Genomic DNA, 27,052 nt, shown 5'->3' on the forward strand with positions numbered 1-27,052 from the left:
GGTTAGTGACATAACTTGTTATGAAAATCTTGCTTTGCAAGCAAGTCAAAGAATACAGCATAACTCAAGACTTACTACTATCTTATTTATTCATTACTATCTGAAGCTCAAACAGTTTGATGTTGACATTTCAGTGTTTTTGCTACTTCTTTGGGAAGATGTCTAATATGGAAGTTTGAGATTTTATGATCTTGTTAGACTAGTACCTTTTCAATCAAAATGTTCATTACTGTAATGATTCTATTACAACAAGTATTAAAACAAGTAGGATCACATTGTTTCAAATGTGTGTATATTAAAGAGATTTGGCTATGACGTTTTATGCAGTTGCTTACATGTAATTACATAATGTTAAGTTTATTTGAATTGTGTGTATTTAATGCTGTAATAAACAAGGCTTCAAAGTTAAATGTCTACAAGCTTCCAGCTACACATCAGAATCAGTGGCTGTTTTCATAAGTATGATCAATTTAATGGGCTCAGTTGTTTTTTTTTGTTGTTGTTATTAAATGTGGTCTTGGGAAACAGATTTGTGGAGATGTCAAGAATAACACAAAAGCTATGATCATGAAAACTGGTCATCAAATGAAGTACAATTCACAACAAAGTAAGTATTTATAAGAGCAGTATAGATTAACATTATTCTCACGAAATGCATATAACTGTGGCAAAACATTTTAAAAGTTTGCTGTTAAAACCAGGACATTAATAAAACGTGCACACTGTACTGTGTTAAAAAGTACTAGATTTATTTAACTTTCCAGGGTAAAACAAAATTTTAAAGGTTTTTTTTTTCTACTTTATATTTTTCTTTTGGAAGAATTAGTAACATATTTAATTGAAACAAGAATTGCTTAGTATCCACTCCAACACGTAAGCACAATTCTGTTTCACTAAATAAAAAAAATGAACTCCAGCAACTATACACCTTACAAGAAGTATCACTGATTGGCCACACACTGTTTATTTAATGAAATTTTAGTTTAAATGTCTGAACATGAAAAGTTTGTTATTTAAAAACTAAGGAAAAATGATTTCTTCCATTACTCAGTAAAATTGTGGTTTCAAGAATCATCTAAAAACTATGGCAATCACCTACATTAAATATCTTGTAACAGCAAAGAACAGGTTTAATAGACACTTAGATTTTCTCATATTTAGGCTGATATTTTTAAAAGGGTTATGTATATGAAGCACCATGGAACCAAACATTCAAGTAACTTGTGAAACTCCATAGAAAATGTTGAATGTGTATCTATTTAAAACATTTTATCTTATTCCAAAATGATTAAAACAGATGAGATAATTTTATTAAATCAACATAAACTTCATTTTCATCAAGGGGAACAAAATATTTCATCCATTTGTTTTCTTTATAACAGTATAGTAAGATAATAAAAAACAGCAAGAAATTTAAATACCCTTTGAATACAGATATTGCTCCTTCTTCCAGAATGGTAATATTTTGAATAAAATTATCTTTTTGAGAAGCCTTTCACTTGGCAAGAAAACTTGAAACCATAATTTGTTAGGAGCACACATTTTTAAACATAAACACTGATATATTACGAGGGAATAGAAGTAGCATTCCCTACAAACTTTTGAAACTGTACAAAGTGGCTTGCAAAACTTTGTAAGCCATAAAGTTAAAAAAGTCACCTTGTGAAATATTAAATATAATGTTATCACTACTTCAAGCAACGTTCAAAGTATGTGGAACCAACATAGCCACCAAGCATAGCTTTCTTTACATTATGTTCAAAGAGTCGTCGATTGTTCTGTAAAACTTCTGCTGCTTCCTTATTCAAGGGGTCTTCTGGATTAGGTTCCTGAAAGAAAGGACAATCACACATGAAATTTTTTACTTTAAATTTTACAAAGTAGTTCAAAGACAATTTTAAAATTCCAATGAAATAAAAAACTTCCTTTAATTTTACACTGCAATCTACACATTAAAGATCATTTAACAATCTTTTTAGAAAAGTTTTAGTTACTTTGCAAAAGAATATACATTATAACTAATGGTAACACAAGAAAATGACTCACCAAAAACAAATATTGTAGACCATATACTATAGAATTTACAGTTAGAACTGGCTTCCAATCTTCTCTAGAAAACAAAAACAATATTTAGTTTAGCGTTAATGAGTAAAACTAAATAGTTTTATTTACAAAAGTGTCAGGACAAAGTAATATTAGATTTCAGGCTAGTTTAAAAAAAAAAGGTAGGTAAATTACAGGTGAAACATCAAAAGTTTATTAATCTTCAAATTGAGTACTAAAGGAACTTGCTAAATGTACAGAAGTTCAACAAACAGTTAATGTTTTTTGTGTTCCCTTTTGCTTCAATAACTGCAGACAATCTATCATGCATTGTTTCAACAATATTTAAAGTGTCCTTAGGGATTTTACTTCAAATGTTTCTAATATACTCCCATAGTTTCTTTGAACGTAACTCTTGAGTTTAAGTTTTTAATCTGTTAAATCCCAGTTCTGCTCAATTAGGAGGTTGAGAGTAAGGTTTTGTGAATGACTCCAGCAGCTTCTTTCTTAATTAACTAATTTCTGTATTGGTTGGTTGATTGCTTTGGGTCACTATCTTCTTGGTAATTGAATTCTGTACTAATATACAAACCACAAGGATAATGATCATAATGGATCAGAATTTTACCCTTTTGAGACAGGATCTGTATAATGTACATAATTTCATATATATACACACACTGCTGCCCAAACTCTTAAGGCCAATGAACATAAAGACAAAATATGCATTTTGTGTTTTTAGACTCAACCACTTATTTGAGTAGAGCTTCGAAAGATGAAAATAAAAATGAACTTTTTTAGCATTTAATATGGAAAATGTGAACACTGAAATTAGCCTAAATACTAGCTGGTCAAAAGTTTAAGACCATACTGAAAAGAAGTGTTAATCAGTAAACTTTTAACGAAAATTATCATTTGTGTTCAAGCATTAGCATTGTCAACATCTCCCACTGACATCTCCTGTGTTACATTGGATAAAAACTGGCAAAGAGTTTGAACGTGGCAAAATTGTCGAGCTGCAAAAACAAGGTCTCTCTCAACGTGCCATCGCTGGTGAGATTGGGCGTAGTAAAACTACTGTTGCAAATTTCTTAAAAGACCCTGAGGGATACGGAACGAGAATTTCAAGTGGTCAGCCCAAGAAAATTTCACCGGCAATGAGCAGGAGGATTTGACGGGTTGTCTGGCAAGACACCAGCCGATCGTCGAACCAGATTAAGGCCCTTACGGATGCAGAATGCAGCTAAAGAACAATAAGATGGCATCTACGAGAGAAAGACTTTAAAAACCGTAAATGTCTTCAAAGGCCACGCCTCCTTCCACACCATGAAACAGCTCGGTTAAACTTTGCTGAGAAGCACCAAACATGGGATGTAGAAAAGTAGACGAAGGCTTTGTTCTATGATGAGAAAAAATTTAACCTGGATGGTCCAGATGGCTTCTTACATTACTGGCATGATAAGGATATCCCACTGGAGACATTTTCTACACGACACAGTGGAGGAGGTTCCATCATGATCTGGGGTGCTTTCTCCTTCCATGGAACAATGGAGCTTCAGGTTATACAGGGGCATCAAACAGCAGATGGCTACAATGGCATGTTAGAGTAAGCATCCTTATTGACTGAAGTCCCTTGCTTTTGTGGAAATGACTGGATCTTTCAGCAGGACAATGCTGCAATCCACAATGCCTGCAGGACAAAGGACTTTTTCATGGCAAATAATGCAATTCTTTTGGACCATCCAGTATGTTCGCCCAAAATTAACCTCATTAAAAATGTTTCGGGGTGGATGGCAAGGGAAGGCTATAGAAATGGACATCAATTCCAAACAGTGCATGATCTTTGTGAAGCCATCTTTGCCACTTGGAATAACATTCCAGTCAGCCTTCTGCAAACGTGTATTTCAATCATGCCAAAGCGAATGTTTGCAGTTATTCACAATGACGGTCGTGCAACTCGCAACTGAGACCTCTTGTTAGGCATTTCCTACCCTGTTTAGGACTTCTTTTTGGTATGGTCTTAAACTTTTGATCAGCTAGTATTTAGGCTAATTTCATAGTGTTCACATTTTCCATATTAAATGCTAAAAACGTTTTTTATTTTTATTTTCCCTTTTCTTATTTTCATCTTTTGAAGCTCTATTCAAATAAGTGGTTGAGTATAACAATGCAAAATGCATATTTTTTCTTCATGTTAATTGGCTTTAAGATTTTGGCCAGCAGTGTGTACACACACACATTTTCACACTAAGTATTTACCCTGTAGCCTTTGATACAGTATGTGTACCTTCAGAAAATTTGACAAGACTTATTAAAGACAAGTTTTTTGTGCATACAAAGTCAGATTTCTTAATGAAATATATTTACTAAAGATATGTTTATGAATATAGTGAGTCTGTTTGGTTACTAGTCCAAATGCAAAGTGATGTCCTGTTATGATTAAAAACTATTTTCAACCCCAAGACCTCAAATATTATTTGTGTAATCTCTAAAACCTCTTAAATACATACGTTTTCAGTAAGATTTTATGTTTTATTTTCTATAGGTGGTCTGTCAACTGATCAACCTCATAACCATCATAAAAAAAGGAAATTTTTTTGTGTGTGCTAGTATGACTACATATCATAATACGAAAACACAAGTGTTTAGACTAAGTAGCTTAGCTCTCTTAATGTTGTATATTCATTATATTTTTACGATATTGACCTTGACATACCTAGCTAACATTGTACAACTTACACTCATGTTACCATATCCAATAATATGAAAGTAACATAGTCTTGGCTGTGTTTTAGTGGACTAATATTTTGTATTATACAGTAGTATTTGAATATTATACATTATATATGTATATAGATTATTACTATTTAGAATAAGTTATGAAATGTATTTTTTCTTGAAAAATAGAACAATAAATCAAGAAGTAAAGCAAATAATTATTTGTTCTTGCTATGACTTTAACTTGAGTGCTGCTGCTCATAGATTGCTTAGCCTTTTAAAATTTTACACACGGAGAATATAAAAAAAATTGTTTAGGTTTTATACATGCAGTTGAATAACCAAACAATCATAAATAGCTATACTGATACTATAAGTTCCACTATAATTTATTAAGCTTTGTAACTAAGGTGTATTTAAATGTTAAAAACTATAAAACTTCAAACAGACTAAAGATGCAACCTACCTTCTTGAAATTTTCATTTGAAAGAACATGGTAGTTTCTAAAGATTAAAGCTGAGAAAACCACTAGGGCAACCTTCTAAACTGTTGATTGGTTATTCACGTCGTGTATTGAAGTGTACATAAGGTACTGTTTCCAAAATGGAAAGGTGAATGAGGGCACTGTGTTTGATTCAGTGCATAATCCATATTTCAGCAAAATAAAAAGATATGAAGTTCTTGTTTTATATGCCTGCTTGTTAATATTAGTAATTTAAATTCCTAATTTATATGAAATTATAGACTTGGTATTTTGACATCACAAACATCCAATTTTAAAGCCTTGCATTTAACATACCACACGACTCACTAAAATCTAGTTTTAGATGTGTTCTTTTATTATTTGTAGATTATTATCCAAACCTTTTGACATAAATTCATAAAATAGTAATTCAATAAAATTCTGAATGCATGTCAACAAACACAATGACATGTCCTTTGACCTGTGACGTGTCATGAAAGGGTTAAAAGTACCAAAGACAAAGAATAATTACTGATTATTTGATATCGTACAGTCTCAAGTTTATTATGCATAATATATATTAACTCCACATGCACAGGCATCATTTACTGCTCATGTTACAAAGTTTTAGTGGCTTGAATTTAGAATTTCATGAAACTATGTTATATCAATTAGTATAGCATAAAATCTTAACTAATAATACATATTTTAATAGTATACTAGTTTTAAGTTCTTAATTATTCAAGGTAATTTTTTTAATCCTGAATATTTTCCTAATGCAATACATATTGTTTAGACATCTTCTCTTCACCATTTTATCTACCACCTTGCCAAAAAAGTACGATATTAAATGTAAATTACCATAAAATCATCATTGCTCAGACAAACTGTAATTTTTATGGCTTTAAATTTTCAGTTATAGATCCATCAAATAAAAAATCACACTCCGCATTCCACATCTACCTGTCACTTCTTCTCTTTCATGATTTGTTAATAGTTCTCTCATGTTTAATTCCTTATTATCTATAACCAATAGAAAGCCAATATTTTCATCTACCAAATGATGCATTATATTACATTGTATTCTGAACAGAGAATTGTTTATCTTTTAGTACAAGCTTTGTTTCCACAAGAAAGATAACTAGCTTAGATATATTTGTTGAAAGTTAGAAAAAAGAAAAATTGCAATAGTAAAGGAAATTGTCTGTTTTTTGTATATTATTATTCCACATTTTTTGCTGCATTACTTAATTGAATAATTCTTTTGAGCATTACTACAACTAGTATAAAAAATAGGGTTAAATGTTATTGATGGCATACTGCAAAAAAAACAAAAAAAACCCACCAGTAATAACAATTTCTTCTTAACATTTATTCTTTATTTACTATTATAGAGGTAACTAAGATGTAAAAATAGAGATTTCTATAGATTAGGTAAAATAAATAATATAAAAATATTTTGCAAGTCAAGCACACAAGCTGCTTGAAGTAATGTAATTCAATAGCATAGCATGAACTGCACATTTCTCAAGTGATTTACAACTTATAATGGCATAAATAGTAGTTATCACAATCCAAAGGATAATAAAATTTAATAATAAATAGATATATAATATTACAAGTTTAAAACTACTTAGGAAAAAAGAAATGTAGTTTCATGTTACAATTTGAAGTTATTCTAGAAAGAAGAAAAAGAGGGTAATTTAGATAGATTTTTCTAGTGGTTATGAGGTCGGCCAAATAAAAGGAGAGATAAAATATAAAGTTTCACTGAAAAACATTAGAAATGTACTAAGGATGTTTTAAAGATTACACAAATGAAATATGAAATAAATAAAAGTATTTTTAATCTTAACATGAAAATCACTTCCCACACAGATTATTCACAACAAGTATTCATATGCAAATTTTTTTTCATTTTATTAAAAGCCTTCACTAAAAATAGGATTTTGTTATATGTGAAAGACTTGTAATGTTTACTGAAAGACTGTCAGATTTAATGAAGATATACAAACTATATAAAAAGTTAGTTGTATCAAATCTATAAAGACTTTGAATGAATACAAAAAGGTCAAATTGACTAAGCTCATATTGAGAGTTAATAACTTCTGATAAAAACAAGCTATTAACATTTATCAGAATTAAAACATTAACTAGAAATATACAATGTCATAAAACAAAAACCAATGATGAACAGACTGCACTACTGTAGGTATACAGTTTCACTCTTATCGAAATTTTCAGCCATAATCCCAGTAATACCTCACAAAGTTTGGCCAGCTAAGGAGATTTAGGTTAACTAAGTTAACAATGTAAGATAGCCTTTATAATAAAGAATGTATAGAATAATGAAAATAAATGTATACATATATATTAGTCATTTTGACGAATAGTAAATAAACAATGGAGTGTAAACTTTAAATAGAGAACTAACAAATTCAGCTATAAGATACCCATGTCTGTACCTGATCAGTAAATGTGGAAGTCTTATACAGGAGTATCTGAAAACATCTGCACATTTTAGTAATCCTACCTTAATATATTCAAACACACATTTCCCTCCAAGTCAATGTTGGGATGATAAACCATGGTTTCACATTTGACTTTTGGAGGTTCATGAGGATAATTGTGGCTAACTTTGAAACTAAATACAAATTGTCCTCCTCTGTAGAAACCCTGGAATTATAAAAAATAGTAATTTGTAGGATTTGAACTTCTAACTTTATTTCTATCTTCATGGCTTTATTCAACTTGCAATTATAAAAATTTGTTTTATCAATGTTTCTGGATAGGAATAAAAACCAAAACTAAATTTTCAAGCATATTCATCTTAGTCTACCAATTTTTAATTTCACTATAAACAAAAAACAAAGAATCTTAGCATGAACTTAAAGAAAAGCAGGAGAAAAATGTATATTTGCAAGGGGTGTTTTAGAATAACTGTGAATGAAGATATAGGCAGGAAATACAATAAATACCTATATGTTTTATAAAGTTTTAAAAAATCATGGATGCAATTCTTCTGAACAAAAAAATCATCCCATAGAACATTTCTATTTCTCATTTGAAAAGTAGTTTTAAATCATTTCTAAAAACAAATTATAAGAAGTCTATCAAATAAATAAGCAGAATTTATTAGCATAAAGCATATGGTATAATGTCTTTGTAACTATTGTTGCAAAACATTAAGCAGTATTAACATTTATTATTTAATGGTGTTTGCATTACTAAAATCAGAGAGAAAAAACTGATATTTAACATTAGCTCAAATGAAAATAGCCATGATAAAACAGTCCTGCAAAAAAATGTGTAGTTAAAGAAGCAAAGGTACTCATCTTTAGAGAACAAAAACAATAACAGTAAATGAAACTAACTATCAGAAATCTTGTTATATTGGACATACTAGTTTCAACACATTCATATGTTCTATTCAGACTCATGTTATCTTCTGACAGGAATACTGAACAGTAGTGTCTGTATGGCCCTAGAATTTCCATAAGGACACGAGATCAAGAAGTTGTTTATCTTGAAGTGAACTTTCGAGGTGTTGAAATTCTGATCAGGCAACTTTTGACAATTCTTTCTTTTTATATATATGTATATAAAAGGGTAAGGTACATTTATAACAGTCAAGAAAGATGGCAAACAACTTCAGAAAAATGTTTTTGTTACCTAGTGTTTCAATTTACAACTTTTTTGAAGGTCTATAAGCATCATAGGTTCATAACTTTTTCTAAGCTTCCAGCTCACTCCAAAATTTAGTTTCTACAAACATCCAACTCACTTCAAAATGTGTTTACCACAAGCCTCAAAATCACTCAGACCATAATCATTTCTGACAGTGTTTCTCAAACCATAGCACATACAAGCAAAACAAACTGGCAAGACATGCCACCCCTATAATCAGTTATTCAAAATTAGTGAAAATAGCAAGTAGCCTTAATAGCTTTACCATAACAAAGACAGGGCAAAAACATCTTGCAATATTTTAATTATTTGGATAAGTTGAAAAATTTGCAGTGGGAATAATAAGAAATTCTAGTTTTTTTGTTAGTTAATTATTTTCATGAGAATTTATTATTTTTGATTAATCAATTGTTCAAATTCCTGGAAATCCTAATTTTGCTCATTTATTTTCATAACAATTTATACAATTGGAATTTTGATTAATTGAATGTGGAATAATAAAAAACAACAGTGATAACTGGAAATAGTTACTTTGATTTAATTGTAATTTCAATTTTTCACTTATTTACATGATACTAATCATATGTACAGATATTAAATTAACTAGTATTTAGCTATTATAAGGCCAGGAACAAAATCTGGGTGTCAAAATTAGATACAGCAAAAAATGATGTTTCCGTAACAAGACACCATATAGTAGTTCAACATTACTAATGTAAGAAAGATAGACAATCCTTGTTTTAAACTCATAATATAGGTAAATATATATATAGCCTGTTCTTCACATTAAATGCTTTTCTTTAATTGCAAGCTTTTGGTTCACTTACCATAGCCTTTAATATGGCAACAGAGTAACGAACAACCCTAACAATAGCTGATACGTGATTTTAAAGTTGCTAACCAACATATGTAACATAGATACTGTTAGGATTCTTGCTTAAATATCTGTCTTTTAAAAATGTGAGCATTCCAACAAGAAACAAATACATACTGTTCAGTAAAAGGCCAAAAACTTTTTTTAAAAAAATGTTTACAGTAAAGGCAGTTTTTACTGAGTGAAAAGTAAAAGAGATCAAGTCCCATGCAAGTAACATTAATGATTTTGCCTTCTTCATATTCATTTTCTGTCTATCCTTTCAACACATGCTCTTTTTAATGTTATATGTAGATATGGTAAGCATACACACAGGAGCAAAATATCTGCAGAACACACAAAAAAACCATCAATTTTAAAGATGTGTTGAAAATATATAGAAAATAGGAAATAAACCAGTGACAGATACTTTACTAATAATATCCATTAATTTAATAACAGAAATATGTTTTAAACACCTACAATTAACAAACTTTCTATTTCTTTAGAACATTTTTGCATCAAAACACATACAATATTAAATATGTCAAATGTAAACTACACCAAATACATTCATATATATATACATGCAAAGCACATTCTGTTACATTATACTGAAATCAACAACACAAAATTGATACACCTGGTCATAAAAAAACTGTCATTAACTTACTTCAAGAAAAAGTAAGTTAAAATTCATAGTGTTCAGTTGTGCAAATTTTATGAGAGCTCCAAGATCAGTATCATTTAATTGTATAACAATGATGTTTAACACTGTTAAATTTAAATGTACATACCTGTACATGGTTGGAAGCACTGTGGATTTAAAGTTTGCTTACCTCATCAGGAGTTATGATCAACTTGAAGTTAAGAAGGTCATCTGGATCAGGAAAGTCTATCTGACAAGTTTTTGGTAGATTTAATTCATTTATATCTAAAAGGATACCATCAGCACATTAGAAATATCACTCAAATCATACAAGTTTTTATCATCATACATCTGCTTATAATGATAGTTAAAGTTTGTTGTTACCTGAAATGCATGGTTCTCACTAATACACATTCCATATTTCAGTACATGTGAACAAATGTTAAAAGATATGTGGAATGATTAATGCAACAAAAGCCATTTTCTGTACTCTAGATTTGAATAATTAAAATACAAGAAAAATGCCAATGAAAGACAAAGGTAAAATTATTTTCCAATCTATGACCCATGTTATTTTCCTTGTTCATAAATAACAAATTAAGTATAAAAGCAGTACACTGAAATTTCTATTAGATAACATATTACAGTTGATAAACAAGGTGATATTTCTAGCCATGTAAAATATACTTTTGGTGGTACTTTCTGATGTCATACATAGTAATAATGTCTCAAAAAATATAAACAAATACAATATCTCTAGCATAATTTTATCTTTTGAAATCACTATGCAAGTTTTAATTTCCTAAAAGCATTCAAACTAACTAAATACAGATTTTATTTAGATCTAACCAAAATGCTCAGAAAATTTCAGTTACACAACACTTTATTCAGCATATGCAAACAAAATTAAAGAAATTAAAATTTTAAAGGAATTAACAACCTTGATGATTTACCATATCTGTTTGATCTAGTCTCATTTAGGATAGCCAGCTGTTACAATAAAACAACAAAAGTTATTTTATCCAATTCTTAAATAATATCGCAGTTTTCAAACTTTATAAACATTTGTAATTGTTTTTTTAATTTGGTTGAATGATTATTTTTGTATCTAGGGAACAAACAATTTATTCAATATTTGTAATCAGTAATTTCATGACAAAAATTACTAAATCATTTGATACTTTCTAAAATTAAGTGATTCACAAGTGATGTTATTAACAGGACATCTGTAAATTATACTTCATGTTTTATCATTTCCAAGTTTCATGAAATATTAATAACTAAATGGCACTCTTGCCCCTAAAAAAGCCTGAAGAACCATAATCAAATTAATTCAATCAGAAACATTTACTATTCTTTGTTCTATTAACCTTCACATTTGTTAATTCAATAATCAACCTTTTATTTATGGCTTTACAAGTACTTGAACCAAAGTAACATAAAAAATCAGTAACCTCATAAAAAAATGTTACAAAAGAGATTGTTCGGACAATTTACTATTTAATCAGTTTCAGTCTACAAGTTATTTTTTAAATAATAGCTAACAAAATATTCTAAGAAAGTCATGTATATTATTTGTGTTTAACTATTATTAGCAGCTGAACAAAGGTTTATAATGGTCCATTTGCAAGGTAGAGATGTGGTTTTACCACTGGATTAGTGTTTACAAGGAAAGCTTTTACTATATTTACTTAATTAAATGTTATTGATATTTTAAAAAGATAATGTTAATAGTTTAGCTATTTACTGAATAATGTTGTTTTTCACACTATATCTTCCCACTAAACAGCAATGTGTGTAGCCATTAACTTCATGTTAGGCCAATGGTTCTTAACCTTGTGGGAGGTACTGAACCCCCGGAAGCTTCGTACTTGCATTCACTGAACTCTTCATAATTGGAAAAATAAAATATGATTTTTTCAAATTCAAAACATAAGTAGATATTTTATTAGTGCACAAAATGAACCATGCATCAGTTGCACACAGTGTTCAAAGAGCAAAACCAACAAAACATGAATTTCACACAAAAACAAAAACAGAGCACAATGAATATTTACTGCAAATCAATGTGACTTTTGCTGTTGCCTTTCAGAGACAAGTTCAGAAATGCACAGCTTCACCATGCCAAGTGCCACTCTCTTATCATTTTTGCAACAAAGTCTGTTCCTTTTCTTCGTTTTTATGTCTACCATCCTCAAAAAGGATTGCTCGCAAAAATACGTCGTAACAAATGGTACGAGTATCTCAAGGGCTTTCTTAGCATTAAGAAGGTACGCTATGATTTGGTGACACCAAAACACTGAGAGAGTTGTTGTTCTGAAAAGTTGCTGTTGAACCTGGCTGTGCTGAAGTTCAATGATTTTGTCGAGGTATACATCATTGACATCTGCTGTTGCAACACTAAACATGAACAGCTGTCTCACCCATGCTGAATATGACTATCTGGTGGGGAAGTATCTGTCGAGAGACTTTGCGAGTCATTTAAGTGCATGGCAATTGCTTGCTTCAGTTCCCCCGGGTACAGAAATGTCTCAGATTCCAGACACATCTTCGATCTTATACAGTCGTCAAGCAGGGGAAAGTTTGCGAAGTAATCATTCTCTGTTCGTCGTTTCCATAACAGTAGCTTTTTCTGAAAAGCCTTCAGGTTTTCTTCTGCTTCGATGATATTGACTCCACAGCCCTGCATCTGTTGACTGAGATGACTGAGAGCATTTAAGATATCGGCCATATATGCCAAAATGAGAATGAACTCAGATTTTTCAAAGCAATCTGCATGACAATGTTGGTGCTCTCGCAAAAACAGGGCTAATTCCACACACATGGCAAAAACACGATTCAGCACCTTTCCCTGGGATAACCACCGAACGTTAGAATGGTACAGAAGTACCTCGAATTCAGAGCCCACTTCATTACACAGCTCTTTGAAGATGTGGTGCTTCAGGGCAATATTTTGCATAAAGTTCAAACATTCCACTAAAATTTTTAATACTTCTGCCAGTTTTGAAGGCAAGGTTTTTGTTGCCAACAGATGCCCATGCAGAACACAGTGTGTTACAATGATGTATGGTGCATCAGCTTTCACCAGCTCACCAAAACCAGAGTTTCGTCCCAGCATGACTGGAGCTCCGTCCGAACAAACTGCAGAAACCATACCCCACGAAAGATCGTTGTCTCTGAAGAAGTCATCCACAAGTTTCTTCACATTGGTTGCCTCAGTTGTTGTAAGAGGCTTACAAAATAAAAAATCTTCTTTTATCTCGTCCTTCTTTACATAGCGCACAAATACAACAAGCTGACTTAGACTGGAAACGTCGGTGGTCCCATTGAGTTGAAGACTGAATTTTGCTGGGCTTGAAATCAGATCTGCAACTACTTGAGCCAAGCTGTCATCACTCATGTCATCTATTCTGCTGTTGATGGTGTCATTTGAAAGAGGAATCTGGGATAACTTATTTTCAGCAGCTTTTCCCAGCATGATATTTGCCATCTTCAAAGCAGCTGGTTTTACGAGTGCTTCACCAATGGTGTGTGGTTTGCCCTGCTTTGTGATCAAGTATGCAACTTCGTATAATGCTGTGAGGAACGGTTTGTCCATGGGTACAAAGCTGAGAACAGGCAAAATAGCCTTTTCATCGAACCTGGCTCTCTTTACCTTGAATTCAGCAAGCACTGTTTTCTTGTACTTCCCATCTCCATACAGCTTTAGGGAGTGTTCTCTTAGTTTTGCCAGTGCTAGACTAGAATTGCTCAACTTGGCATTGCAAATCATGCATTGAAAACACTGACTCCCGTCAATTCCGTTATACATGTGAATCCATATTGTTCTTATTCGTCTGACCACTTTCTGTTTTTGCTCGACATAGTTAGTATGAAGGGACTGAAAGATTAGGAAAAAAATCACAAATGACGCACAATTACTACAGTCACAAGTTGACTGCTAAGCAAACGAAGTTCCTCACAGCACAGATATTAAGGCCAAGTGATGTGACGTGATCAGCCGCAGCCAATGATGGCCAAGTGGAGCATGACGTCACGAATCATACAAGTGAGGTGAACGAAATGGACACACACACAGTGTTTGTGTCTTGACCTCTGCCGAACCCGAGACTGACTCACCAAACCCCTGGGGTTCGATTGAACCCAGGTGAAGAACCACTGTGTCAGGCTAATCTAAAGTTACACCATTGGAGTTACTGGTTAAATAGCTTTCACTAATCACTGCCATATACAGCTGTTGTTTTTTTAGACATGAAGAATCAGAAATTTAGTATATCTTGTAACTATAGTTGTATTCCATTCTAAAGCTGTGTGATTAAAAATATTTGCTAATCAACAGATCAATAGCCCCATTAAATGATTACATTTGAATACTCAGTTGATGCATTGTTCCTTAAATCATGGTACATACAAGGTGGTGCATAATGCCAGCCAGTTGCTTTCTCTCTCTGGTCAGCAGTTGAAAAGGAAAATGTACAAAATTAGTAACTGTCCTGTAAGTGTAACAAAGACAATGTGAGCAACTTTGTTGGCAATGGAAAGTGAATTGAACAGATGACTCTCAAATCATCAAAGTTGAACAAAGGTGAAATTGAAAAAAATGAGTAAAAACTAATATTAGACAGAGTATAAATTGCCTGGTGGCTAGCTTTGTGCTTAACAACAAACAAATATATTAGCAATATTTTTTAACTTGGAAAATTTGAATAAGTGAAAATAGTAATAAGCGGAAACATAATTTTGATTATTTCATGATGAGGAACCCACTTCAAATAAAATTGTCTATCAGAACGACTGGTATTAACACTTTTATTGATAAGCAGAACAACATTCTGACCTTCCTTGGTCATCTTCAGATTAACAAAGAGGGTTTGCAATTGACCATTGCTTAGCACATCTTAGGGACAAGAGTATAAAGGGGTATGGGATTATAGAGGGCATTGCAGGTGAATGTTATACAATAACAAAAACCAAAATTAAACCAATATAAAGGAACACCTTTATACCTATACTAATTAATAACATAACATCCAACTACAATGCCCTCTACAATCTCATACCCATTTATACTCTCATCCTTAAGATGTGCCAAGCAATGGTCAATTGTAAACTCTTTGTTAACCTGAAGATGACCTAGGAAGGCTGCTTATCAATAAGTGTTAATACCCATACCAGCAGTTCTGAGATACATAATTTTGATTAGTTGATTATTTTCATAATGATCACTATAATAAGAATTTTGATTAATTGGTTCTAGATTAATCAAAAACAGTAGTAATCAGAAATACATTTTAATTGCCATTTTTATGTCAAAAGATTTAATAATTTTAATTTGTTCACATGACACTTATCAATATCATTGCTACAAAAAAGACAATCAATTAAATTGCTCAACTCTATTCCATTCTGAATTTAGGACAAATATGACCCTTGTGTGATTACAGTAACTACTAATAATTATGTGTCCAAGAGATGAATCAAAACATTCTAATCATTACAAGTTTTATTTATTTACTTATTTTTATGAAAATTCAAACCCCAATTACATGGGGTAATTTATTGTGCTAATTGTATGTTCTGATATGGAAGTACCCATAGCTTAAACAGAAATTCTTGATAAATTGATGGATATGTTTTCTTCTGATTTCTTCTTCAATTACTTTGTAAACAGTAACCAATGTAGCATTTTCTTAACTGCTAGATACAATTTATTTTGCTACTGCCTAGCAATTTCTGAAAAATATATCATTGATTTCCTCTCCCAAATGGTTGTTTATTTTCATTAATGCCAAGAGCTTTACAAGTTTGAATTTTTCAACCACACTTCAAAATTCAGCACCTTTCATGTTAGTCAGAATTTACTCTTCTGTGACCTTTCTGTAAATTGTTTACATAACAAGCATCTTCAAAATAATAATAAGCTTTCATTCAAACACTTCTCTCATAACCTGTCCTCCTGTATAACCATCTAATTTTCTTGTTGATTGGGAGTTTTGCATTGTTATTTAAATGTCTTACATGGGAACCCACTCAACAACAGATCTGAACAAAAGGATCTTCTCATAGTGTCAGATAAATTACTAAAGCTTTTCAAAGATCTAATAAAATTTTAGGATGTTTGTACAGATATGCTAATTACAAGCCAAAAGTTAATCATTGTTCTCTTTACAAATCAAGAATTAGACTTCACTTGGAATAATGTGTACAATTTTGGTGTCCTTAACTAAAACTAAACTGACTTACTCGAGGTAAGGGGCTACTAGAACTAATTTTTTTTGTGCCTGAATTCTGAAACCAATAGGATGAGAGTACACAGCTTAAGATCTGGAGAGAACAAGCTTTATTTAAAACAGATTCACTTTTTATATGGGGGTGATGAATTCCAGAAAGTTTCCATCAGTAGTATTGGAAGTCACCACTTTACAGGTTTAAGCAGTGATGATTTCTTTAAACTAAAAAAGTGGATTTAAAGTTTTATTTTGTTCAAGGGGTAGATATGCAAGAACAGCATTAAATAATCAAATGTTTCTTTTTTATGTTAGAAAAATCTATTTACACTATATTTTAATGTTCACCACTAACACATTATTATGGTCCCATTTTTATTTTTATAACATTTCATTATTTGCCACACTTTTTATACTTTCATAAACCACACAGTCACCTATTTCACCAAAATATTTCAAAAATTTAAACTCTCAATGATTTTTGTTTATTGACATCTTGATATCTCATGATAAACTTTGAAAAAGATTTGGATAGAAATATACTCCTTTCTCACAACCTGAATGATACTGATATCCTATTACTAAAATTTTATAAAAATAGATTATATTTGACAATAAATAACTCACCTTTAAACCTGGCAAAATAAATTGCTTTAAACAAATGAAAACTCATAATTAGATGGTACTAATGCAAAAGCCAAATAATTTTACAACTATACAGTCAAAGCACTGAAACAGAATTATCAATAACAGTAGGTCCTACTACTATTAATACTACTGGCTGTCCTAAAGTTAACTGAAAAAAAAAAACCTTTTACTGCTTACGCTAATATTAATAAAATCTCAAAATTCATATTCTGTATCAACTTTTATACATATATATTTTTTTTAGCAACCTTATCCAACCAATTAGGCAAAATTCAACTGTGGATCACTTTTTCCATGAAAAATTACTTGAAATCAAAGTGCACATTTTGCTAAGTATCTATCATATCATAAAGACTTTCTAACCTAAACTACATCACTGTAATTCATCAATTATTCCTTATAGGCTAATGTACAAATTTCTTCCTAATATCAGTATCAAAACACTGGAATGTGATATTATTAAAGGCTAGTTTAGTGTAACTTTTAAGGAAGCTACCTTTTGTACCTTCCACCTCCAAACCTAATGAGTGGACTACAATTCAGTGAAAGCGAGTTACTTAAATTCCTTAATATACTTGTTATTTTTTAATGTGACCACTTCTCCTAATAAATTGTGTAAATGAAAAGAAAAAATTAAGTTGATCTTTGGTTTGAAATTTTGTCTAGTCAACTTCACTTTTTAGTTTTACTTATTATTAATTGGGTTTCCTAATCACAAAATGACTCAGATTAAATTTCTACATACAATAGGTAAATAAGTTCACGATGACAATGACAGCCACTCCTCAACTGATCACAGATTGAAAATTAAAATTAGTATTCGAACACAAAAATTATATAGTAAAAACGGATATACAACACTATGTAATATTAATGCCAATAATAATTTTAACGGGAACTAACTTTCGACTCTCCTCACGTATCATCTTAAGTTCAGGTTAAGTCGGAGTTAGTAATTTACAAATAAAAGTCAATTATTGTGTTGCAGCTTAACCCAAAATTCTGTAACTAATCAAAATAATTTGGGATCTTTCATCAGTTATACACACCAGTGAAATAAAAACACACGATACGGTCTGATCTAACTTCTGGGCCTATATTTAGTAGTATAGTGCCTTGGTACTTAATTAAGCCTAACGTAAACTTACTTAAGTTTTACTCTTAAGCTTACCTTTAGTGATTCTCAGTTGAGCAGCAGAAGCTCTCTTTTGGCTTCCTGCAGTTCTACCAGAAGATTCGCCTTCTTTTTTTTGTTGTTTCAAAGAGAAAAGTTTTATCATAATTGCAAGAAAAATGTTACAAGTTAATTTTTTGTTCAAGAAGCTAATGTACGTATTCTTTTTATCTGAGTACTAAACAAATTATTTAACTAACACCGATCTTCGCAAGCTTACTCGCTAGAACCTAGTATTATCACTCTTAGATTTTTTGAAATCCTAGCGCTGTGAATAATATTCCTCAGAAAAAAAAAACAACAAAAAAAACTGTCAAATCAAACTAATAATTCAAAAATATATTCTGAAGTCACTATAGTTCATTCAAAACACTTTACAAGTTTAAATTTGAAATATTTTCTCTCTTTACTGGCAGCAAAACAGCTTGATAAATTTGTTAGTAAAATATGAAAACATTAATTTAACAATAAAAAAACGGATAAAAAACTACAAACAAACCAACATACAGTCAAATTGTGTCTCCCTCCCGTTTCAGTGGTTTACTGATAAATCTGAAGGCTTATAACACTAAAAACATAGTTGTAAATGTGGTCATACATGCAGAACATCTATCTTTACTTTGCATGAATAGAAACAATGCTCTGACAACATTTTGTTTGTTCACACACACACACAAATCAACAATATATTCTAAAATGGATTACAAAGTAGCACATGCAAAGAGGGCCTGGCATGGCCTAGCGTGTTAAGGCGTGCAACTCGTAATCTAATGGTCGCGGGTTCGCATCCCCGTCGCGTCAACCATGCTCGCCCTTTCAGCCGTGGGGGCGTTATATGTTTCAATCAATCCCACTATTCGTTGGTAAAAGAGTAGCCCAAGAGTTGGCGGTGGGTGGTGATGACTAGCTGCCTTCCCCCTAGTCTTACACTGCTAAATTAGGGACGGCAAGCACAGAACAGGCTCTGAGAAATGATAACTGTGATATGTAACATTAACTGAGGTAAGAATTAATAATAATTGATGTATCTTTAATTGTCCATAGTTTTGCTTGTTGATTCAAAATCATTATATTTTACAGTCAAAATTAAAAGAAAATATTATTTTAACGACTACATGCGGGCTTATAACGATAAAATTCAGTTGCGATACTCGCGAAGGGGAACAGCATAAGAAGTCTCTTGTTATAACTTTGCACTTGTTAACAAACAAAGAAAATATTTATTAATTCAATAACCTTCTTTTCTCGCTTTTCTGACATTTATTAATTCGCCACCCATATTTTACAGAATCAATGTTATGCATTACGTATAATCAGTTTGGCTTCTATACATTGTTTGTTTGTTCTGGAATTTCGTACAAAGCTACTCGAGGGCTATCTGTGCTAGCCGTCCCTAATTTAGCAGTGTAAGACTAGAGGGAAGGCAGCTAGTCATCACCACCCACCGCCAACTCTTGGGCTACTTCTTGGCCGGCTTCTATACAAGACCCATTTTTTTCATTCCTACCCTTTTAAAATATAAAGGGTTTTTGAACAATGTTACTCAGCTTGTTGACGATTCTTTTAAAACCAACATACAGATTTAATAAAGTGAGCCACATAAGTGCTAGATTATTTTATGAACACCAAGTTGATGAGTAAATACAATAATTAAGTTACAATTTCAAACTACAAGTTTTTCAAAACGATAACTAATTAGTAAACGGTTCTAGAGTATTTCTTTTGTAATAAACAGATGTGCTTAGAATATGATCAGGTAGAATTAATGTATAGACGGGTTAACAATGCCACTATTAAAGTGACGATGAATAGCTGAAACTGACATTTGAAACTGAAGTCAAAAAGTAAGATAAACAATATCAGAACCAAATTATACATAAAACTGAAGTACAATTTGTTTCTATCTTCTATAAATCCACCAGTTAAATTATGAGGTAATTTGATAACATAAAAAGAAACGTTATAAAGATTACATAATGATATTACAACTGAAGGCTAAACAACATGTACTTACATTAAGTCATATGTCCCCAAATATCAAAAATTATCTTCATTTGTTATGTGAAAGGCTAATTTGTGGAATGTGCAAACAACATATGTAAAAGTTATTGAATTGCTATTGTAGACTACCCAACAATCTCTAGTAAAAGATATACAAAAATCTAATGTTAGATCTGTTCTGTTAATGGGTGAGTTTTAATGAATTATTTAGTGAAAATAATACTATGTCCACTTCACATGACAGCAATTAATTAATTTATCTACTCTATAATATTTTTACTTTTACACAACTCATAGGCCTACGTTCACAAACAATGTTTTCACTTTGAGCAGAAACTGTGATACTAATGCCACCGCCCCTCAGTGGGACAGTGGTATGTATTCAGACTTACAACGCTAGAAACCGGGTTTCGATATCCGTGGTGGGCAGAGCACAGATAACCCGTTATGTAGCTTTGTGGTTAACTTCAAATAAACAATGTTACCTACGCCTAATTATCAAAAGAAAACTTATTTGCAGAACTTTTTAACTGATTGACTTAGTAGACATGGCAACTTTTGCTGCCAGGCCAAGTGGTTAGGGCGCTCGACTCGTAATATGAAGGTCGCGGGTTCGAATTCCCTTCACACTAAACATGTTCGCTCTTTCAGCCGTGGGAGCGTTATAACAGTACAGTCAATTCCACCAGTCGTAGATAAAAGAATAACCTAACAGTTGGCGATGGGTGGTGATGACTAGCTACATTCCTTCTAGTCTTACACTGCTCGATTAGGAACGGCTAGCGCAAATACTCCTCGTGTAGCTTTGTGCAAAGTTCAAAACAAACAAACTTTTGCTGTTTAACAACGAACTAAGGTATTTGTTGAATACTCAATGAATCTACACACATTAATCACTGTTAAGTAAAACGTACTCTCGTTCCTCAAATTTCCATTAAATGTTTAGATTATTACATCACCATGAGCTTTCTAGGTAGTCTGATGCTGTTTTTATTAACTTTCTAGGTCTAGTGCCAATCATGATGATTAGTAGCTCCCCCTAACAAACAATCGCATTATAATACTGAAAATATAGCTTATAGCAATGCATTATTTCTGAGTTGTAAACTCTTTTAAATAATCCTGATACAGAAATAAAAAGTATCTTAGGTTGTTTTTTCCTCAGAGGCATATTGTAGACAAATGGTATGACTTCTTGCCCCTTATCATCATTGAATGTCATCTCACTAGAATAATTTGGCACTCTAGACTTTATCCTTGGTGATCTTCTGAAGGTGGTTACGCCAGGAACCCTGGGATCCTCAGCAGGTTGTCTTTCGGCTTGCAAATTCTTTTCTGGATTTACTTCTAAAGATGATCATGGTGGATAACATTTGGCTTAGATCATTTGTCTTTTTGGATTCTGTAAACCATATTATCGATTTTTTTTTTAGTATAGCATATAGTTCTTCCGAACACTTGCCTAACATTGGAACTTGTCCTTTAACACAGCAGAGACTGTACAGCCATAGCATACGAATTTGACAAAACCTAACCCTATCATGGTCAACATCATCGCGACTATTCATTTTATCACTAACTGGCTTAAGTCATTTCTGGTAAAACCATGTATGACATCTTATTCCTTTACATATTTCGTATAACTCGTCTTAGTCAGAGGCGTAGCCAGAAATAGCCATTTTGGAGGGTTGGTTTGAGTGCTTGATGCAAGCGCCGCAGGCGCAAAGCCATGCTAGGGGTTAATAAAAACATAAAAGAAAAGCCTGAATTATGCATTCTGAAACCACCTTTTTGATAAATTTCAGAATGGCAGACTGAGGTGTTTGTCTTATTTTTTTAATCATAAATAAATATATAGTCCTATATATATAATACATAACTTAAAGTTATCAGGCCCAGCAACATATAAAATATAGAGTCACTCAGGAGAGTGCAAAATATATGTATAGTGTCTTCAATCTGTATTCAAATATCATGGACAGTGTATGTTCAGATTCTTTGGATTTCAAAAATTAGCTTCACAAATAAACAGTGGGTGGTACTGTGGCAGGCTGGCAGCACCATGGCACTAACCTGGTACCACTGATTCACTATAAATGGTGCTAATGGTACTGTGAATGTGACGTTAACAAACAGAAGTTGCGATAAACAATCATTCACTATGTCAAGCCTGAAAAAGCAAAAGACACTGCATGGGTTCTTTAAACCAATTCATGAGGCTGAACCTAATCAATCTGCTGTAGCCAATTAGGTTGAATTGTCAGAGTCATCACCATGGCCTTCTACCAGTACTGCTACTACCACCTCAGGTCCAGTCTGGAACATTGGAAATTACATTTCTGATGATGTCAGCATTGGTAAACAGGTAAGTCGACTCCTTATTATATTAATTTTGTATTAAAAATCATGCAAACACTCTGATGAGTTTTAGACTGAATATTCATTGCAGCTAGTTATTGTAGGCCTACAGCCACAGGATGTTAGGCCTGCTCTGTGAAGTACAGCTCTAAACCTTTCTCTTCGAGGTTATTGTACTCTCATAACAAACTTTCCTATGTGCAAAATAACTTAATTAGATCTATGTCTTTCTGTCTCTTTTGGATAAACGCTAAAATAAAAAAATGCCTCCTTGAGAATGCCTGGAAGCCAGGGAGTGATTATGTTTTCCCCCAATGTGGTCCAAGAAAGCTGCGTTTTTAACATCGTTGGCTTTTACAGTGGAGATAGCTATTCTACAGTTAACATGCAAAAGGTGCTTACTGCAAGTACTGCTGTCTTTTCGCTCCTGATGGTGCTGGTGTTGGAAGCCAGAAATTGGGACAACTAGCGAAATTTCCATACACAAACTGGAAGAAGGCTGTTGAAGACTTCAAGGCACATGAATTGAAACAGTACCACCAAGACAGCAAAGAAAAAGCTAACAATTTTCTACAGGTCATAAACACAAGTTCATCTGTGCATTTGTAGCTTGATGCAACTTGCAAGCAACAAATTAAACAGAACCAGCAATATTTAATGCATTTTATTGAAACTGTATTGCTGTGTGAGAGACAGGGTTTAGCTTTGAGGGGAAAATATGATTCTGATCCAATGTTTGTTGGTGAAACTGATGAGGAGCCCATCAATAAGGATGGGAATTTTCGGGCAATTTTGCGCTACAGGGCAAAGGGTGATGTCAAGCTTTCAGTAAGTCTTAAGAGTACAAAGAGGAATGCTACGTATCTGAGTCCTCAAATTCAAAATGAAATCATCAATGCCTGTAATATTCATTATCATGATGCTTTGGTCAACACGGTTATTGTTGCAAAGTGTTTCTCAATATTAGCTGATGAAACGACAGATATTTCAGGCATTGAACAGTTTTCGTTGTGTGTTAGATATTTGCATGCCAATAACAACTCTGTTGCAATGAAATAATTTTTTTTTTCAATTTATACCTGTTTATGATGTGACAGACAGAAACGTGGCTCATAACCAATCTGACAAAATATGGTATTGACATGGCGAGGACAAGGGTACGACAGTACTGCCTCTATGAGTGGAAAATTCAATGGTGTTCAGAGACACATAACTGATAAATTCCCACTTGCACCCTATGTACACTGCAGTGTCCATTCCCTAAACTTGGCAATTTCTGATGCTTGTAAAGAAGTTCCTGTGCGAAATTGCATAGGAGTAATTTTTAGCATTGAAAACTTTTTCAATACACCCAAACGAAAGCACGTTTTGGCTCTTTCGGTGGAGAATAAAGCACCTGAATCGAAAAAAAAAAGTTTGAAAGGTCTCTGCCCCACCCGGTGGGTTGAGAGGTATGACTCAGTCATTGTCTTTCTAGAATTAATCCACGCAGTTGCAAATGCCCTTGAGACCATATCAGGTTGGCAAGACAGAGATTCTGCCACGCAAGCCAATCAATTGTTGTGTTCTATAACACAGCCAGAATTCATGATCACTCTACTTACCATTGCTAAATTGTTTTCCTTTAGTTTACTTCTGTGTAACTTACTGCAGCAACAGAACATTTAGGTGCTGCAATGCATCACGCAGAAATAGTGGAAGATTAATCTGTTCACTCAGAAATAATACTGTGAATGAATTTAACAACATTTTCTGTGAGGCTCAAACTCTGTGTAGTGAGCTTCAAATTGACATCATAATGCTAAACCACTAGCCCTGAGGAGTACTTTGGTATTGTTTGTATTTGTACCATTTGTTGATCACTTTCTTTCACAAATATGTAACCGTCTATCCAGTCACAAAGCTCTCCTTACAAACTTCATGTGTCTACTACCATCAGGATCTACCACAAAACGGTCAGAACCTACAGCACAACAATGTGACCAAATTAAAGAGTTGGTCAATATACACAAGGCTGATATTGACAGCACTTCACCAGCTGCAGTAGGTAAACTTAGGGTTTGGTACAAATCACTTGCGAACAACAGACCAAAAAATGTCATAGATGCATATGCAATGTGCAATGCAGAAATGTTCCCAGTCATTTCTAGACTGTTGAAAGTATTTGCCACGATGCCTGTATCAACGAGCTCAGTGGAGCGTTCGTTTTCAACTCTCAGAAGGCTCAAACGTATTTGAGAAATACCACCACTGAAGATCGATTGAATGGCCTGGCCTCATTATACATTCACCGTGATATTAAAGTTGTAGATGTCATGGCAAGAACGAACAGGCGTTTGAGCCTTTCATAGATATTCGATTGTATTTCTCTAGTTCTGACAAAACTTGCTGTATTAAAAGAGTGTTCAATCAGAAATTTGCATTTGACTATTTGTTGAGTGTGAAATTATCTGCCATGCAATCACGGATCTTTATGAAACTTCACAGGTGGCAACTGAACTTGTCAAAAAAGTTTGGGTCAATGATGGGGTTTAACCCCCACCCTACGCTCCTGGTCTCAGTGATTGCCCTCTGGATGTGAATACAGAAGGTTCAATAGTACTTTAAGTTCTCCCAAATGTCAGAGATAGCTGTATGTTACCTGTAGCTTTATGCGCTGCTGTTCACATCAATCCATCGTCTTTCTTCGTCATCAGAGGAAGTTTTCTTTCTTGCGTTACGAGGTCAAATTGAACAATGGTAGCTGTAACACTAGTGTTGATCAATATACTGCAAACTTTCCATCAGTAAACCCATGGATTAATTAAGTAATTTCTTGAATTTATGAACTTCTTATCTTATTTGGAGTGTTTTCAGTTGAACTTTATCCCATAATGTTAACTAACTCCTGTTTTACCAATGTCGTTTATTTTTTGTTGTTCCTTTGGTCTTGTTGGGCTTGAAGGATCAACCTTAAAATATTGTCTCTTTGGCTTGGTAATAACAACTGTTTCCTCGCAGTCTGTGTTATAATGACTTATAACAGCTCTCTATCTCTGGCATTCTTTATTAAGGCTTATTTTTCAAAACAGACGTTTTTCTGCAGTTCCTAGCAATATGTTTTTATAAGTTATTGTCTTGTGGTTTTCTTCCTCCATTCTGTCTAATATGTTACTCGTGTAAGAAAGCACATTATGCTAATATAATAGTAAAACGACGAACAACATTTTTTAATTATAAAAATTACTACATGTTTCGATAGAACATTGGTCTATACCAAGGAGAAGTCTCAGTTGAATTATCTCTCTCACTGAAACAGTCACAAACTAATGAGTGAACCTTGCTTTTATTGTGGATTGGTTTGTTATCACTTGTTGGGAAATATTTCATACGTGAATACCACATTATCTAGTTTTATACCCATATAGTCATCTTAACTGTTAAAGTTTAGTCAAGAACAGTTGTGTGTTACTACTAGCTTTAAGCTATTTAGGATAAGTGAGTGTAGTTCTCCAGGAAGAAGAAAATTATTACTTAGATTATATTGTATTTGTTTTATGTTGGGTAAGAAGTCAAGGAAATCGACCAACCCTGTATAGAGTTGAGATATATATATATATAAGATATAGAAAATAATGAAATTTTACCAAAAAAAAAGTTTGGAATTATTTAGAAGGTTTTAGAGACAAGTTGAGAACTTTCAAATAAAGAAAAGTATTTTTAATATTAACATGAAAAATCACTTGTCACTTAGAGCATTCATCACTTTGGCTCCATATATTCTCAGAGAAATGTTTAATGAAAATACTTTATTAAACATTCTGATTTTCTGTCTACAAAAAAGTTGTATGGTTTACTGAAATCATGGAATTTTGTGGAAATACATGAAATATCTTGAAAGCTATATTACTAAATCTCTAAAAGGTCAATTTTGGTCATGAACTAGGCCAAATTGACTAAGCCTGTAGTGAGAGAAATAACTTGATTTTTCTTCCCAGTTAATAATATGCTCCTTTTTTGTTGTTTTAAAACAGAGTATCAACTCTATTTACTAAGACAAAATGTAGGATAATTAATTAAAACTAATATATTTTTTATGTCGCATATCTTTTGTGTCTATAAAATAAGGGAGGGAAAAGGTTTCAGTGCCTTATCTTTGTGATTTTTATTTTAGCTAGAATGGACATTATTCAGTAGAAGTGAATATATTAAATTTTCATCTTCTATTTTGTTACAAATAAATGAAAGAATT

At 32.5% G+C, this 27,052-nt stretch overlaps 1 protein-coding gene across 1 annotated transcript; it reads right to left on the minus strand.

The window, feature by feature from the left end:
• Window positions 1-591: 591 nt before the first annotated feature.
• LOC143235090 (NEDD8-conjugating enzyme Ubc12) lies at window positions 592-18,734 on the minus strand. Its single transcript, XM_076472888.1, has 5 exons — window positions 18,460-18,734; window positions 10,604-10,698; window positions 7,758-7,900; window positions 2,047-2,110; window positions 592-1,829 (listed from the first exon to the last, which is right to left on the minus strand). Exons 1-5 carry the CDS (start codon window positions 18,566-18,568, stop codon window positions 1,689-1,691), a joined length of 552 nt encoding a protein of 183 aa, XP_076329003.1. The 5' UTR covers window positions 18,569-18,734; the 3' UTR covers window positions 592-1,688.
• Between the last annotated feature and the right edge of the window lie 8,318 nt (window positions 18,735-27,052).

The sequence above is a fragment of the Tachypleus tridentatus genome, chromosome 12, assembly GCF_004210375.1.
Source record: "Tachypleus tridentatus isolate NWPU-2018 chromosome 12, ASM421037v1, whole genome shotgun sequence".
In the NCBI taxonomy this organism is placed as follows: domain Eukaryota; kingdom Metazoa; phylum Arthropoda; class Merostomata; order Xiphosura; family Limulidae; genus Tachypleus; species Tachypleus tridentatus.

Coding starts and splice junctions, on each gene's coding strand:
- LOC143235090 (XM_076472888.1), bottom strand. CDS start 18,568: ATGATAAAACTTTTCTCTTTGAAACAACAAAAAAAAGAAGGCGAATCT. Junction 2,111..7,757: donor GTGTGTTTGAATATATTAAG/GTAGGATTACTA, acceptor TTTGTTTTCTAG/AGAAGATTGGAAGCCAGTTC. Junction 1,830..2,046: donor GTCTACAATATTTGTTTTTG/GTGAGTCATTTT, acceptor CCTTTCTTTCAG/GAACCTAATCCAGAAGACCC.